At 42.8% G+C, this 13,126-nt stretch overlaps 1 protein-coding gene across 2 annotated transcripts in view; it reads right to left on the bottom strand.

Moving 5' to 3' along the window:
• The window catches only part of LOC127374363 (A disintegrin and metalloproteinase with thrombospondin motifs 2), a 105,925-nt gene extending 96,240 nt beyond the window's left edge, over positions 1-9,685 (bottom strand). For both annotated transcript variants that reach the window (XM_051419573.1, XM_051419574.1), the window contains exons 1-2: positions 9,366-9,685; positions 7,272-7,681 (exon numbers count right to left, since the gene is read on the bottom strand). In XM_051419573.1, the coding sequence (XP_051275533.1) occupies positions 7,272-7,681; positions 9,366-9,453 (498 nt within the window). In that variant the 5' untranslated portion in view covers positions 9,454-9,685. The remainder of the gene's footprint in view (positions 1-7,271; positions 7,682-9,365) is intronic.
• Between the last annotated feature and the right edge of the window lie 3,441 nt (positions 9,686-13,126).

Here is a 13,126-nt window from a genome sequence, read left to right as displayed (position 1 = left end):
GTGTTTCCCTTTAATCATTGGGGTTCCACTGCTTTATTTTCTCAGATGAATCCTGTTATTTCGACCACTCAAACAAACCATGCGCTCTGAGCAAGCACTCTGTGAATGACAGAGAGCGAGAGGAAAGAGAGTCAAGGGGGCTGGTTAAGTGCACTGAGTGAGCGGCAGTAATCACAGCTCTGGTAAAAGCACTCCTTTGCTCTGTATAGTGTTCCTCAAAATGGGCCTGCTCTCTGTCTGCCTCCCCCCTCTCTCTCCCTCTCTCCCTCTATTTCTCTCTCTGTCTGATAATAGCTCTAGATTGAGTAATTGTGTGTTTGAGTGGAGCTACACTGCAGGGTGGAACCTGCAATCAGATACCGAGAACACGTTTCTCTCTCTCGCTGTCTCTCCATTCATACCATGCCACAGCAGTCTGGCCTCTCCACACCCGGCCCTCCCTCCAGCCATGCGGTTCCTGCGTGAGCTCCTCAACCATCACCCCTACACACAGCCTACTCTACGCAGCCAGCCAGGGCTAGGGTCAATAACAGTTGTGCGCCGTGCTGTAATTGATGTCATCATTTCAATTTGAGCTGATTACAGTTGAGAGCTGCTTATCGTGTGACCCGGGGTGGAATAACACACTGTAGGGCCCAGCGAGCTGCCACGCCTGACCAAGCTTAACTGCCGGGCTGGCTGGCTAGATGGATGGATGGATGAGTTGGCTCAGCCCAGGGCTGCCTTCTCTATTGACTCCTAATGCGGAGGTAATGACTGAGCGTATTCCAGGGGCATGGCTGGCGCAAGTGTCCATGTCGCTGGCATTTAGTGTAGTTCTGGGGCTATTATTGTGATTGGCCTGCCCCTCTGTCAGCACACTCTCACATGATTAAGCCCTCTGCTGGCACAGATTTGCAAGTGTGATGTATGCATGCAGACCACTGTGTGTCTTTAGTGGCTTTCTAATGTTAAGTAACTTTACAACCTTTCTACTTTTATTGAAAGACATTGCAATCAAAGCATCATTACATTAAATTAGTCACCCTGAAGAGGATTTTTATAGTATTTGCAAAGAGATTGCCATCTCCAAGCATCCGCCCACAGAAAAGAAATAAATAAAACACCTGTCAATGCTTTTGGCATTTCTCCTTGCTGTTGATGTTTGAGTTCTTTCAATGAAAGCACCAAAATAACACAGCCGCCTTCCAGCATTCCTGCTGTGCACTAATAACACACATGAACAGACTGAAGCACACAGCCATACATAAATATGGCATTTCAGAATATACAAAGGGCTACACCTGCACCGGATTATCTGACAGCAAATGATGGTGCCCATATTGTACAAATAGCAGGCATTAAATACATATTTTCTAGGTAGAAAATTCTTAATATATCTTTGTGGCTTTAAACTTTTTCTGCATAGACTGCGGGCAATACCCTTAACCCTCAACACCACTTGTCTGATCAACGCTTGGGAGCAGAGTTGCTGCTAAAAACAGACTAAGACTGCTCACTAAAGGAACACTGTCTCTTGCTGTCTCTTTCTTTTTTGCCGGAGCTCTGAATCTGTGGGTGTTGGGGAGCAAAAAGCTGTCTGCCACATTCTTTTTCTTTCTCTTTCTCTGTCATTTTCCTGACTCTTTTAATACCATCATTAGGCGAGCTCTCCTGCTTGCTGCTACCGCTGCTGGCCAAGAAACACAAGACAGAGAGAGAGCGAGAGAGGAGAGCGAGAGAGGCGAGGGGTGGAGACAATACGAGAAATGTGTGCACAGGTTTTTTCTCATGCAGCGAGGTAAAGATGGTTCAGGGGAACTTCACTGCTGTCTGTCCCTGCAGTGTGTCTGAGCGTCTGACCATACTGTAGGTGTATTCACGTGTGTCGGAGCACATGATTCCCACTTCAGCAAAGGTGTGCGGCGTGTTTATTGCATGTATGTGTTAAAGTGTAAAATGTACATCACAGCTGTGGCACACACGGGCTTGTCATGTCATACCCAGGTGTGTGCACCCACCTGAATTTTAGGAGCAAAGCCTAAGATAACAGACAACGCGCACACACAGAATGTCTATTATAAACTCTGAGACACAAGATCACTTCTCAGCCAGCTGGATCTCACTTCTAGACTTCGTGCACACCTATCAGCTCCATACACCTGTGTGACCCTCTGTTCCCACACTTACCTGAAGCTACCCTACCATTTGTCAGAACTCACTGATTATCTCAGGTGCTGTGGCCCATCTGGAAGACTGGATGCCGCACACTAGAGATAGATATCTGGATGTGTTGCACTACAATGAGAGTATGAGTTTATGTGTGTGTGTGTATGTGTGTGTGTGTGTGTGTGTGTGTGTGTGTGTGTGTCAGTATTTATTAAACATCACAATTTATGTTTTTCTGTGGCTGTGGTTTATGCTTTTGTTTGAACGTTAAGTACATCCAGGTGGAAGATGTTTTGTGACTTAAAAGAATGTCATTCTATTACCTTCTGGCTATCCACACTTTTCCAATTTACTTTTTACATGTTTCTGAAGATCTTCTATTCATGATTCTTTTTTGTCTTACCCAGTTTCTCTTTTTCAACTTTTGCTGGGTCACATTGATGCATGCTGAGCATTCAAAGTTTAGAATTGGTCAAATGAAATTCTAATCACTCTCAACAGAATTTCTGTTTCTGTCAGTGTTTTTGGCTACTTAAAGCATGAGACCACTTTACCTTGTTAAATCATGACTGGGTGAGGGGAAGCTAAACAGTGTGTAGGAAGAACATGACTATGCTCTAGGAAACACGGCTCATAAACAGAAGAAGAATCGTCTTTCATGAAAATCCAAAAAGCTTAAAGATCTCCTGCAGACCAGTATTACGACATATAAAAACCATCTGTTTGGAACAATAATGTGTGTCTGATATGTTTTTTTCCACAAGAAAGTATAGTTTACACCCTAAACTCCTTAAAAAGGCATGTACTCTTTCTACCTCATTAAAAAATCCACAATCTATGAATATGCACATTTTGTTAATTTCTAAGGTTTTCCTGCTGGACACAGGACTACTTCACTATAAAGTCCATTCGCTTCGGGTTTCTACATCACAGTTGCGTAAGTTGTGTTCTGGACCAGGACTGACTTCCAAACTCTTTGTGATGTCACAAATCATGATCTTAGGCCCCGATGAGAAACTTTTACACTTTCAGCAGATTAATGTGAAAACATCCTTCTAGTGTCAAACTCTGCACATATATCATTCTGCACAGTGAAGCCCAAACATCTGACTGTAGGAACAAGAAGAGAAACATATCTTTTAGTGGAGAGGGACGGGTGACACTGATTTATATAATAAAAATTAATAAATTTCCAAAGTGAAAATTAATTAATCTCTGGCTAATAGTTTGACTGTGCTACCCACAGACAGTGTAAGCACACTGTGAACAGTGTGACAGTTCCCACTTGACTACTTCAGGATGTCACAATGACTAACTATTTATGACGTAAAAAATGGAATAGCCATAATTTTGTTACCCTTGATCTCCCATCTCTATGTCTCTCTGTATCTTCTAGAAAGAGGAAAAAGCTGGAGGTATGATGGCACTCACATTTCACATAAGATCCCAAACACACACACACACACACACACACACACACACACACACACACACACACACACACACGACTGCACCTGACCTCACACCCACATGTGCACAAAATCAGGCCAACACAGCTAACGGCCTCCACATCTCTGTACAAATACTCTAGGTGAGGCCTAAGGAAAGACCACAAGAGGGGCCAGAGGTTCAGACACACACACACACACACACACACACACACACACACACACACACATGCAGACATACATGCATGAATAATACATTTATTCAGAATTTAAGTTAAGGAATTGAGAAAAAAAAATATCAGTAAGTTTCCACCATTGTTAGCGTGCTTCTCCATGAAGACTACCATACTGAAACCAACCTGCTTTCTCCAAATTGTCATAGATCCTGAAGCATTACAGGAATAAAACTGGCTCAACTTTTAAAACTGCAGGTGTTTCTTCCTATTACCTTTTTGCTAAAATGGCTGCTTACAGTGAAGCAGTTCAACAAAACTTTAGTTTTATCCAACATGCAAGCCTCTATGCCTTTGCATTACTATAGCAGAGGATAGCCTTAATGTTGCACAAAAACAACCTAAAACAATTCTTCTAAATTAAGTTCATTTTAGTTTTTTACACCTTTCATTTACCATGATTCAAATAAACAAATAGTTGTTCACAGACATACACATACCTACACTGTACACACCAACATTCATGCATAAAGTGGAAACCTGCTAAGCTTTTGTTTGATTCATGCAGTCCCCCTTTCTGCACTCTGCACACACACACCGAAACACAGTCTCAGCTGTAGTTTAATTTCATTTTGCACTGCACCGATTTAGTAAAGACACATGTACACACACACAAAGACACACACAGCACAGTCTGTACACCACTGAACTGTGCACTGCCTCCTCTCAACCATCCAAAGGACTAACCAGCTGATCACAGCTTCTGTTCACAGAAATCCAATTCCCTCCAAAGGTCATTTCTCCATTCAGAGATTTTCCTTTTTTCCTGTGCTCTCATCTTCTCTTATTTATTCTGGTCATTTGCTACTCCTTGAAATCTATACCCTTTGCCCTCTTCATTTCCCCTCCTCTGCCTCTTTATTATTTTTATTTATTTATTTTTGTATTTTGGTTTGAACCCTATCTGCCCCTGTCCTCCCTCCTTCTACTCACCACACACCCTGGATCATAGCCAGCAAGAGGTTCTTGGCTGTGAATGGCAACACAGGGCAGAAAAGGCACTAACCAGGTGTCTGGGTCACTGAGGAAGTGGGCACAGCAGGGCAGAGCTGGGCTACGTGGCTCTGCTGGGTTTAAAAAGGCAGATGCGGGAAAAGCCTGACAGGGCTTGGCTGTATTTCTTGGCATGCCTGAGGAGGTTGTAAGAATTGATTAGTAATGACATGTGTTGTTCAGGGGCGGGGAGAAGCAAATTAAATATAAGCAGACAGCACTATGACAACACTAATATGATTATTACAAGTTTCTTTTTGGTGAGACTATACAGCACTGATACAACATTTACATATTTATGGGGGGTTAAATATGTAAAGTAATAGTAAGTAAGTAAAGTAACTTTAAGTATTGTACATACATATGTTTCAGCAAAAAAAACTCTCAACAAATATGATACTAAAGGATAGCTTCATATTGTTTAAAGTCATAAAACAACAGTCACATGCCCATACTGTTTGTATATTGGAGCAGTTTTTGGTTATTCTTTCTGTCCATACCGGCCCTGAAGAGATCCCTTTCTAATGCAACTCTAGTAATTGGGACTCTCTCAAAACGCACTGTACTCTTATATTGTGCAAAAATGTATTCTTAGGTTTGATTGAAGCCAGTATGAGACGTCACAAATAAAGTGAATATTTTCAAAAACTACATGAAATTCCCTGTTTGTTGCTTCTGTCAGTTATTTCTTGCTGAATTGCAGTAGAGGGACAGTATAATAAAGAGAGAATGTTGTACTAAAAAGACTATAACTTTGGAAGATACCCACTGACTTATCTCTCTCCGGTTGCTCAAGTCTCATATTACCTTCGCTTTACTTAAAGGGCCCCTGTGCACAAAAAAAGTTACATTTACATTCAGTGTTTTTCAAAGCCGATTATTTTTATTACATATTTTGCTAGCTCGCGATCATCTTCTTCCTGGCCTTTGAGCACTGCTACGTTACCACCACCAACTGGAATAACGTAAAACTGACGTGCGTTTCAATCCTTGTGCATGTGCATGATGCAAACAAAATGGGGACCCCCTTGTAAAAACATTGCTCTATAGCACTACTAGTGGTCAAAAACTATAGAGGATACCTTTAAGAATGCATTTCTGTACATAAGGAGAAGTGTGGATTGTCCCTAATTGGAGTCACATAAGGAAGGGATCTGTTTGTGACAAATTGTGGACAAATATTTTAGGGTATGTAAGACAGACCCGAAAACATGTGAATCTAGCCTTTAAAATCCCAGCATGCCTGGCATTGCAGTCAGACATTCAACAAACCAGTGGCCGGTGCTAACTGGTGATTTGTAAACTGTAACCAATTACACTTTGACAATAACCTTTCCTAGAAATTGCCAATAGCCCCTGGAATGACAGGCTGGAGCAAGCAGCAGTGAGTTGCTGCTGGATGGTGTCAGGCTAAGTGGGCATGTCAGGCCTGTGCTGTCCTGGCTGCCTGCCTGCTCTCTCAGCTGCTTGCTCAGTCCCCTGTGTCCTCAACCCTAAACGGATCCAGTCGCTGCTACTCAGCTCCAGTGGTAGGCTTATATGGCTGACTAATGAACACTTTTCCTAATGAGGGGAACTCCTCCCCCCAATCTCATCATCCCCTATACGTGTCCCTTGCCCATTTTTACTCCCATTACTTGTCTTTTTTTTTTTACCTCTACCCAGAGGCGATCTCTCGCACTTATCCCCTCCACTTCGTCCTCGGGCACCGGTCTCCATCTTTCTGCATCCTCTCATCTCAGCAGCTCCTGTGCACATTCTTCACACTGTCTATATCTCACTTCTCTCCCTTGCCGACAGCCATTCACCAACTGTTTGCCATCTCTTTTCCTTTTCCTCTATTCATTGTCAGCTCTATTAAAAGCATCTACAATTCAGGCTCTTTGAACAACTGTTGTGCAACCAAAATATTTTATGGTGGCAGCTTCAATTCAAATGCTGCTTTAGTGTCCGCTATTTGTCCAGTGCTTGTGTATCTATGTGAAGTGAGCAGTACAAGACAGTTTGATGTTATTCAAAACACATTGTGCTGAGATGTAGTCATAAATACCGAGGTTATCTGTGAAACATCAGTGAGCTCGTTTAATAATCCCTCCCCCCCTTTTTACATGAGTAAACTAAAAGTGGCAGAGGACAGAGGGATGAAAACATGACTCAGGTATTTCTCATGGAAAGCCTGGTGTTACAACCAGTGTAGAGGACACCAGGGAGAACAGCAGTGTAAATCATAAGTTTGACCCCATGACAACCTCTGAGCTATGGGGTCAACCAGAACGACTCATGAGGGACGGCGACAGGGTCAAGGGGCAAAAATCTCCTGCTTTTGCTATTTGTTTGTAACGTCATATCTATATTTTAACACAGAGGTCTCCTTACAACTGGCTCAGTTAACCCTACAGCGGTCAGAGGGATAAGAGCAGAGCACAGGTAACATGGGTTGTCCACTCACCAGGCCGTCACAGTTGCTGATGGCCACAGTGGCCCCTGGTGTGTCTGTGATGTCACCTACATACAAGCATTCATCGTGCAGTGGCTCAGAGTGCCGGGTGCTGTCGCTATCATCACGCCACTCCATCTTGGCTCCGGGGGCCACCAGCCTGGCATTGTGGTGCAGGCGCAGGTGGAACTCCCGGCCGAAGATAGTGACGTTGTAGAAAAGCCTTTCCCGATAGGCCACGGGTTCTCCTCTTGGTTCTTCCCACTCATCATTGCCTACTCCTACCTCCCTCCTCCGGCGCCTACGGGGCTGTCCACCTGCCATGCGGCCAGCCGAGACGGCGTGTGACAGGAAGCGGCCCTCTGCGTCCACACTGATCGGCCTCACCAGTCCATACTCCCCCAGGACATGCTGCAGGGAGTCTGGGATCAGGACAGTTCAGAGGGAGGGAGTTGGGGGGGGGGGGGGGGAGGTGAGATAGGGAAACAATGTTATTTTGGTGAGTAAGATGTGAAAATGTGGAAAAGGGTGGGAAAGGAGAACATCAGAGGTTGAAGAGGAGGGGGAGAGGAGGAGACGTCATGGGAGAAGCATGGGGAATAAACAGTGGAGAAAATGGGGAGTCATGGGTAGAGGGTTGAAGGGGAGGATGGAAAAAAGAGGTGGGGGGAAAAATAAGGAATTAGAAAAATGTCAAGCATGGAATTGTTTATTCCTGATTCTGCGTCACAAGAAGCACAATAATAAATAAAAGAAATAAAAACAGTAACCTTTCTCACACACACACACACACACACACACAGCCCCACCCATGAACCCAGAGGCGACCCCGGTGCTCGGCAGTGCTCGTTTGGAAACGGCAGCCTCAGCAGTGCGCGCTGCGCTCCTGACACCTTCTGTGCCCTTCCACCGCCAACAGGAAAGCCAGTACAAGATCAAGATGCTAATTGCGGCTTTCTCACGCTGCTTTCTCACTGTCAGGCTGCTAGAACCGAGAAAAAATATCACTAAAACCTCGACACCGACTGTACAAAAATACTGATCTGCCAAATGAAACTGACATTCTTATAAATATAATGACTATCATGCACGTTGGAATCATTGATCCTATCATCATCATGATCAATTATCATTATTGTATCTGAACTACATGCTAATTTCTGCACTATGAGTCAAAGGCACACGGATTTACGCCTAAAAGGCAGTTAACGCGTCTGACATTGTTTTGCATTGAAGAACATTTCTCTTGTTCACAAGTGACAGTCACAACACAGGTGCGTTTTGAAGGCGACCTAAGAGATGCTCCCCGCGCCCACACACACACCCACACACACATAGACACACACATACACACTGAGCCAAGGCCACTTTAGGGTGTCAATGTCATCACAGTCAGAGACAGTTATTCCATCAGCTTATACGTGGTCCTCAGGTACACTTGTTATTATCATAATAATAATAATAATTATTATTATTATTATTATTATTATTATTATTATCATTATTATTATTATTATTAGGTTATCCATCTGTCATGTGTAATTTATAAAGTTTGCTGACTGTATAAAAATATAACTCACACTGTTAATATTTCTTGAGCCCCCGTGTTAGAGGAATGATTTGATAATAGTGTGATCAATAAACTGACATCCGACTCCAGCGTCCTGTGACAGATCGATAGATGCGACAGCGGCCGAATCAGATAATGTTAGGCTACTTCCCTGCAAAATCCGACAGTAAACTGGTGCATCTGATGCCCCTTTACACCCCAGATAACATTATCCCGCGGATGGGAGAAAGCAAATCACAACACTGCTTGCACCGCTGAGGAACCTCCGGAAAGACCCTGCAAACACCACAGCAGGACACACAGAAGTTGCAAACGCGTCCTGCAATGTTGTTTGCAGAAACTGCAAAAAGCATGCCAAAGATTAAAAACACAAGGGGAGACCGGACAGTTTTTTTTGGGGGGGGTTTGCCGCTGCGTTAAAGCTCCAGACTTTCAGTAGAGCGCGTGAAGAGCCCCGAGCAGCCCTGCTGATGAGAGATCAGCAGATACGGAGAAACAACATAAACACTGACCACGTTTAACTGTACTGTACGTACCAACGCTACTGGCGATGTAAAGGCCGCTGGTGTGCAGCAGAAAGGCCGGTAGAATAATTAGGACAGTAAATCCAGGCGAGAGACCCATGGCAGCTCCGAACTGCGCAGGTGAGAGAGTGGGACTCCGGGCTCCAGTGTGGTGAAGTTCCCCGCCTGGCGCGACCAGCCACGCCACGACAGCAACAGCACAGCAGCCCGCAACTAGACTGCCAAGTGCACCGGGAGAGACGGAGCTCTCCTCCCCTCTCTCTCTCTTCCTCTCCGCCGAGGTCTCTCTCTCTCTCTCTCTCTCTCTCTCTCTCTCCCCACTCACACACTCTCACTCAACTCTCCTTCTCTCTTTCCTCCTCTATGTTTCTCTCTTTCTCGCAACTCCTCTCTCTCTCTCTCTCTCTCTCTCTTTTCTCTCTCTCTCTCATTGTGCGTGTTCCCCCACTTTGACTTAGTGCTCTGACAACCCCCCACCCCCCCACCCCAAACACACACACAAACACGCACACACCGGGCGCCCACACGCTCCCTACGCGTGTGTGTGTGTGTGTGTGTGTGTGTGATGAGAGGATATTTCTGAGAGCGCTGGCCGTGCTGCGGACTGACTGACAGACAGGCCCGCTGACAGCTCTCATCGACAACAAATGCAGTGGAATTAACGGGCATGCTGCTTTATCACACCTCCACTGAGTGATTTTTTGCAACTTGGACGCTCTTTTCTGGGATGAAAACTACTGTTCAACTCTCCCCTCCGCCGGTCCCCGGTGTGCTGCAAGCCTTGCATAAACTTTGGATACCCCGTCAATCGTCCTCGAGCGGCAGCGCCCCATGTGGCCGACTGCCGGAAACGCACTCAGTTTTTGCAAGGGCCCAAGGGTCCAATTTACACACAGGAAAAAAAAAAAGAGAAGTCTTACTAGCCCTAACCTGCATTGCCCTCATTTAGCACATCATTTACCCCTCTTGACCACTAATCTTACATTGGTGTAAACACTGATGAGCAGCATAAGGCCATCATACAACTTGATATGAACAAAACCAATTATATTAACACAGTTTTGTTTTTGCTTAACTTTTTCTTTTCTTTTCTTTTTAAAAGAATAAAACACAATAATAACAGGGACATAGTGAAATACATCTAAAACATCAACTGACAAGTATCTTTGAAGTGATACCAAAATCAGGTATTAAGGTGACTCTGTTGAGTCCCAATTAGCAGTATGTCAACTTAAAAAAAAAAGCTCTGATTTTATTTATAGTCTTTGGTTTCTGTTGGTTTTCACTTTTGTGCCCATTTTCAAGGCTGTGCAAAGCAATAAACCGCAGAGAAGCAAAATAGTGTCAGCATGCATGTACACTGGCAACACAAACTGTAAAAGATATAACAAAGCAGTGTGACATTAACAAACTGCAGAACAATGACAAACTGCATAATAATGAGTGACCCTTTGACATCATAACGAGTGGTCAAGCATGTGGTAAAGCTCACTGACAGAGATACATTAGTCATTTGCTGGGGGGCATGGGGGCTCGTTTCAAAGTTGAGTAATCTTAACCAATCAAGAATCAAGATCACTTAGGTATGTGCACACATGCAAGGGATTTGACTCTGGTTTTATGTTGCTCTCAATGTACAAAAACAGACTAACAGCATAAATAAACAGGACAAGTTCAACAAAGTAGACATAAACTACTATGTATGTATATATAAACAAACAAAAAACAATAACATTTGTAGACAGTAGTTTTGCAGAGTGCAAAGCTGAAATAAAAACATACGTGCAGGTTTCTTTATATACATGAGGTGGGTGGAAATGACAGTATATATAGTATGTGCAGCATAGTTTACAGGTGCAGTAATGTTTTACTGTTAGGGATTTACAGATATATTTACATTTAATTGAAGAGTTTGACTTCCTGGTTAACTAAGCGTTTTGGTTTTTTTTGGTTTTTTTTATGCACACACCCTTAGTTACAGTTGCTACGTCATACAACTTACTGAAAACTGGTCCTTCTGTTCTACTTAGCCATATTGCCGTGTATAAATGACGGAGAGACACATAGCATGGTGTTTGTATCTGAGTTGCAAGAGCTTTTGGGTTGACAGTGAAAGGATTTTTTAAAGGGTTTGTGTTGCCATTCACTCTAAATACAAATGGGAGATCAATCAACATTCCTCCTGCAATGCTGGATACGTTTTAATGCCTATCACATCATCCTAAAGTCAACACTGCTGAAAATCCTAAAAGGGCTGAAACTAACAATTATTTTTCCATTTTGATTAATATGCTGATTATTTTCAATTCATCATTTAGTTTATAAATACAAGTGAAAAAAACAAAACATTAAAAAGGTCCAAAACAAAAAATATTCAATTTACATTAAAATAAAAAGAGAGAAACGCAGCAAAGTGAAAAGCACTGTTTAATGTCAATGACTAAGAGTCTTTATGTTCTAAGAGCAGAGGCCCATTGATGATGTTTCTGCACAGTTCAGTTAGCTTAGCGTAGTGTAGCTTACTTGCAACCCAAAGGCAGACTGTAAGAAATGTTACCTAATAATTAATGTGAAGCCACAGGGAATTGAAAATTGTGAATATGTGACTAAATAAGTGTTAATTGTCTTGGTGGCCTTGCCATCAGCTGTTGGGGAATTATAATTTTATCATTATTTCCTGGTTAAAAGACCTCAGTTCTGAACTTTCGTGAATTTGTTGGAACAAATGTGAATAATTGTTCTTCCCTGTTCATAGACTGACATGTCAATACTGAGCTGGTTATTTATGTGTTAGTTACAGACTTTGAAATTCAGTGCGAAAGACTGGAATAAACTACAGTGATTTCAACAATTATTTGATGTTTTGCTTACTATATATATTGCATGAACTTTCCTTTGGTTTTAATGACTGAGCAGATAATATGTATGAGTTTAGACAGTGGAGATACCCTTGAGCCTTTGGTGTTGATGTTGACTTGAAATGAATTTCTACTGCAGCCTAATCCACGCTTGACATTTAACAAAATGCTAAACACAAAGTTGATCTTGGAGGGCTGTAATGCTAGTTATGAAATTAGAATCGTCTATCAAAATGTGTGTTTTATGTGAGGTGACATCAAACTATTTTCCAGTTGTCCTTACAGCACTTTTCTCAGTAAATTGCAGTAAATCAGAACTAAAACTTAAAATTGTGCTTTCAGGAACCCATGATCGATATCACAGACTGTATGTCCATATATACACTCCACTGGTTCACGTTGTGGCGTCAACACTGACCCTTGATTTTCTTCTATTCTGTGATGGCCATGCCCCCTCATTAGGAGTGGTTTCATGAACAACCGGATAAAGTGAAACTCCAGGGATTCCTCAATTGCCACATCATCACTGAACTTTTACAGAAAGCTCTGGAGAGCAGACTGAATAAATTTCCACCTCCGTCTCTTGAATCATCCAGTCTCTTACTATGCACTATTCAGGACTTGTATGCCAGCAACGTAGTAGGAGTGAAGCCATTCTGAATGCAAGCTTGTTTTTTTTCAATTCTATCGACTTAGATCAGTTTAATCTTTTTGTTATAACTTGCGCCGTTTTAGAACTCTGTCGACCGTATCACCTGCAAATTGCATTCATTTGCAACTATTTAGCGTCACTAAAATCAAATTAGTTTGGTATTTTGCCAACATACCAGACAGCGTGTTAGTTACTCACTGCACAATGTTCATAGCCTGTGGTTTATACTTGATTATTTTTCTAAATCTGTGCATGGCAACTTA

The sequence above is a fragment of the Dicentrarchus labrax genome, unplaced genomic scaffold, assembly GCF_905237075.1.
Source record: "Dicentrarchus labrax unplaced genomic scaffold, dlabrax2021, whole genome shotgun sequence".
In the NCBI taxonomy this organism is placed as follows: domain Eukaryota; kingdom Metazoa; phylum Chordata; class Actinopteri; family Moronidae; genus Dicentrarchus; species Dicentrarchus labrax.
This window is presented reverse-complemented; position numbering and strand designations above follow the sequence as displayed.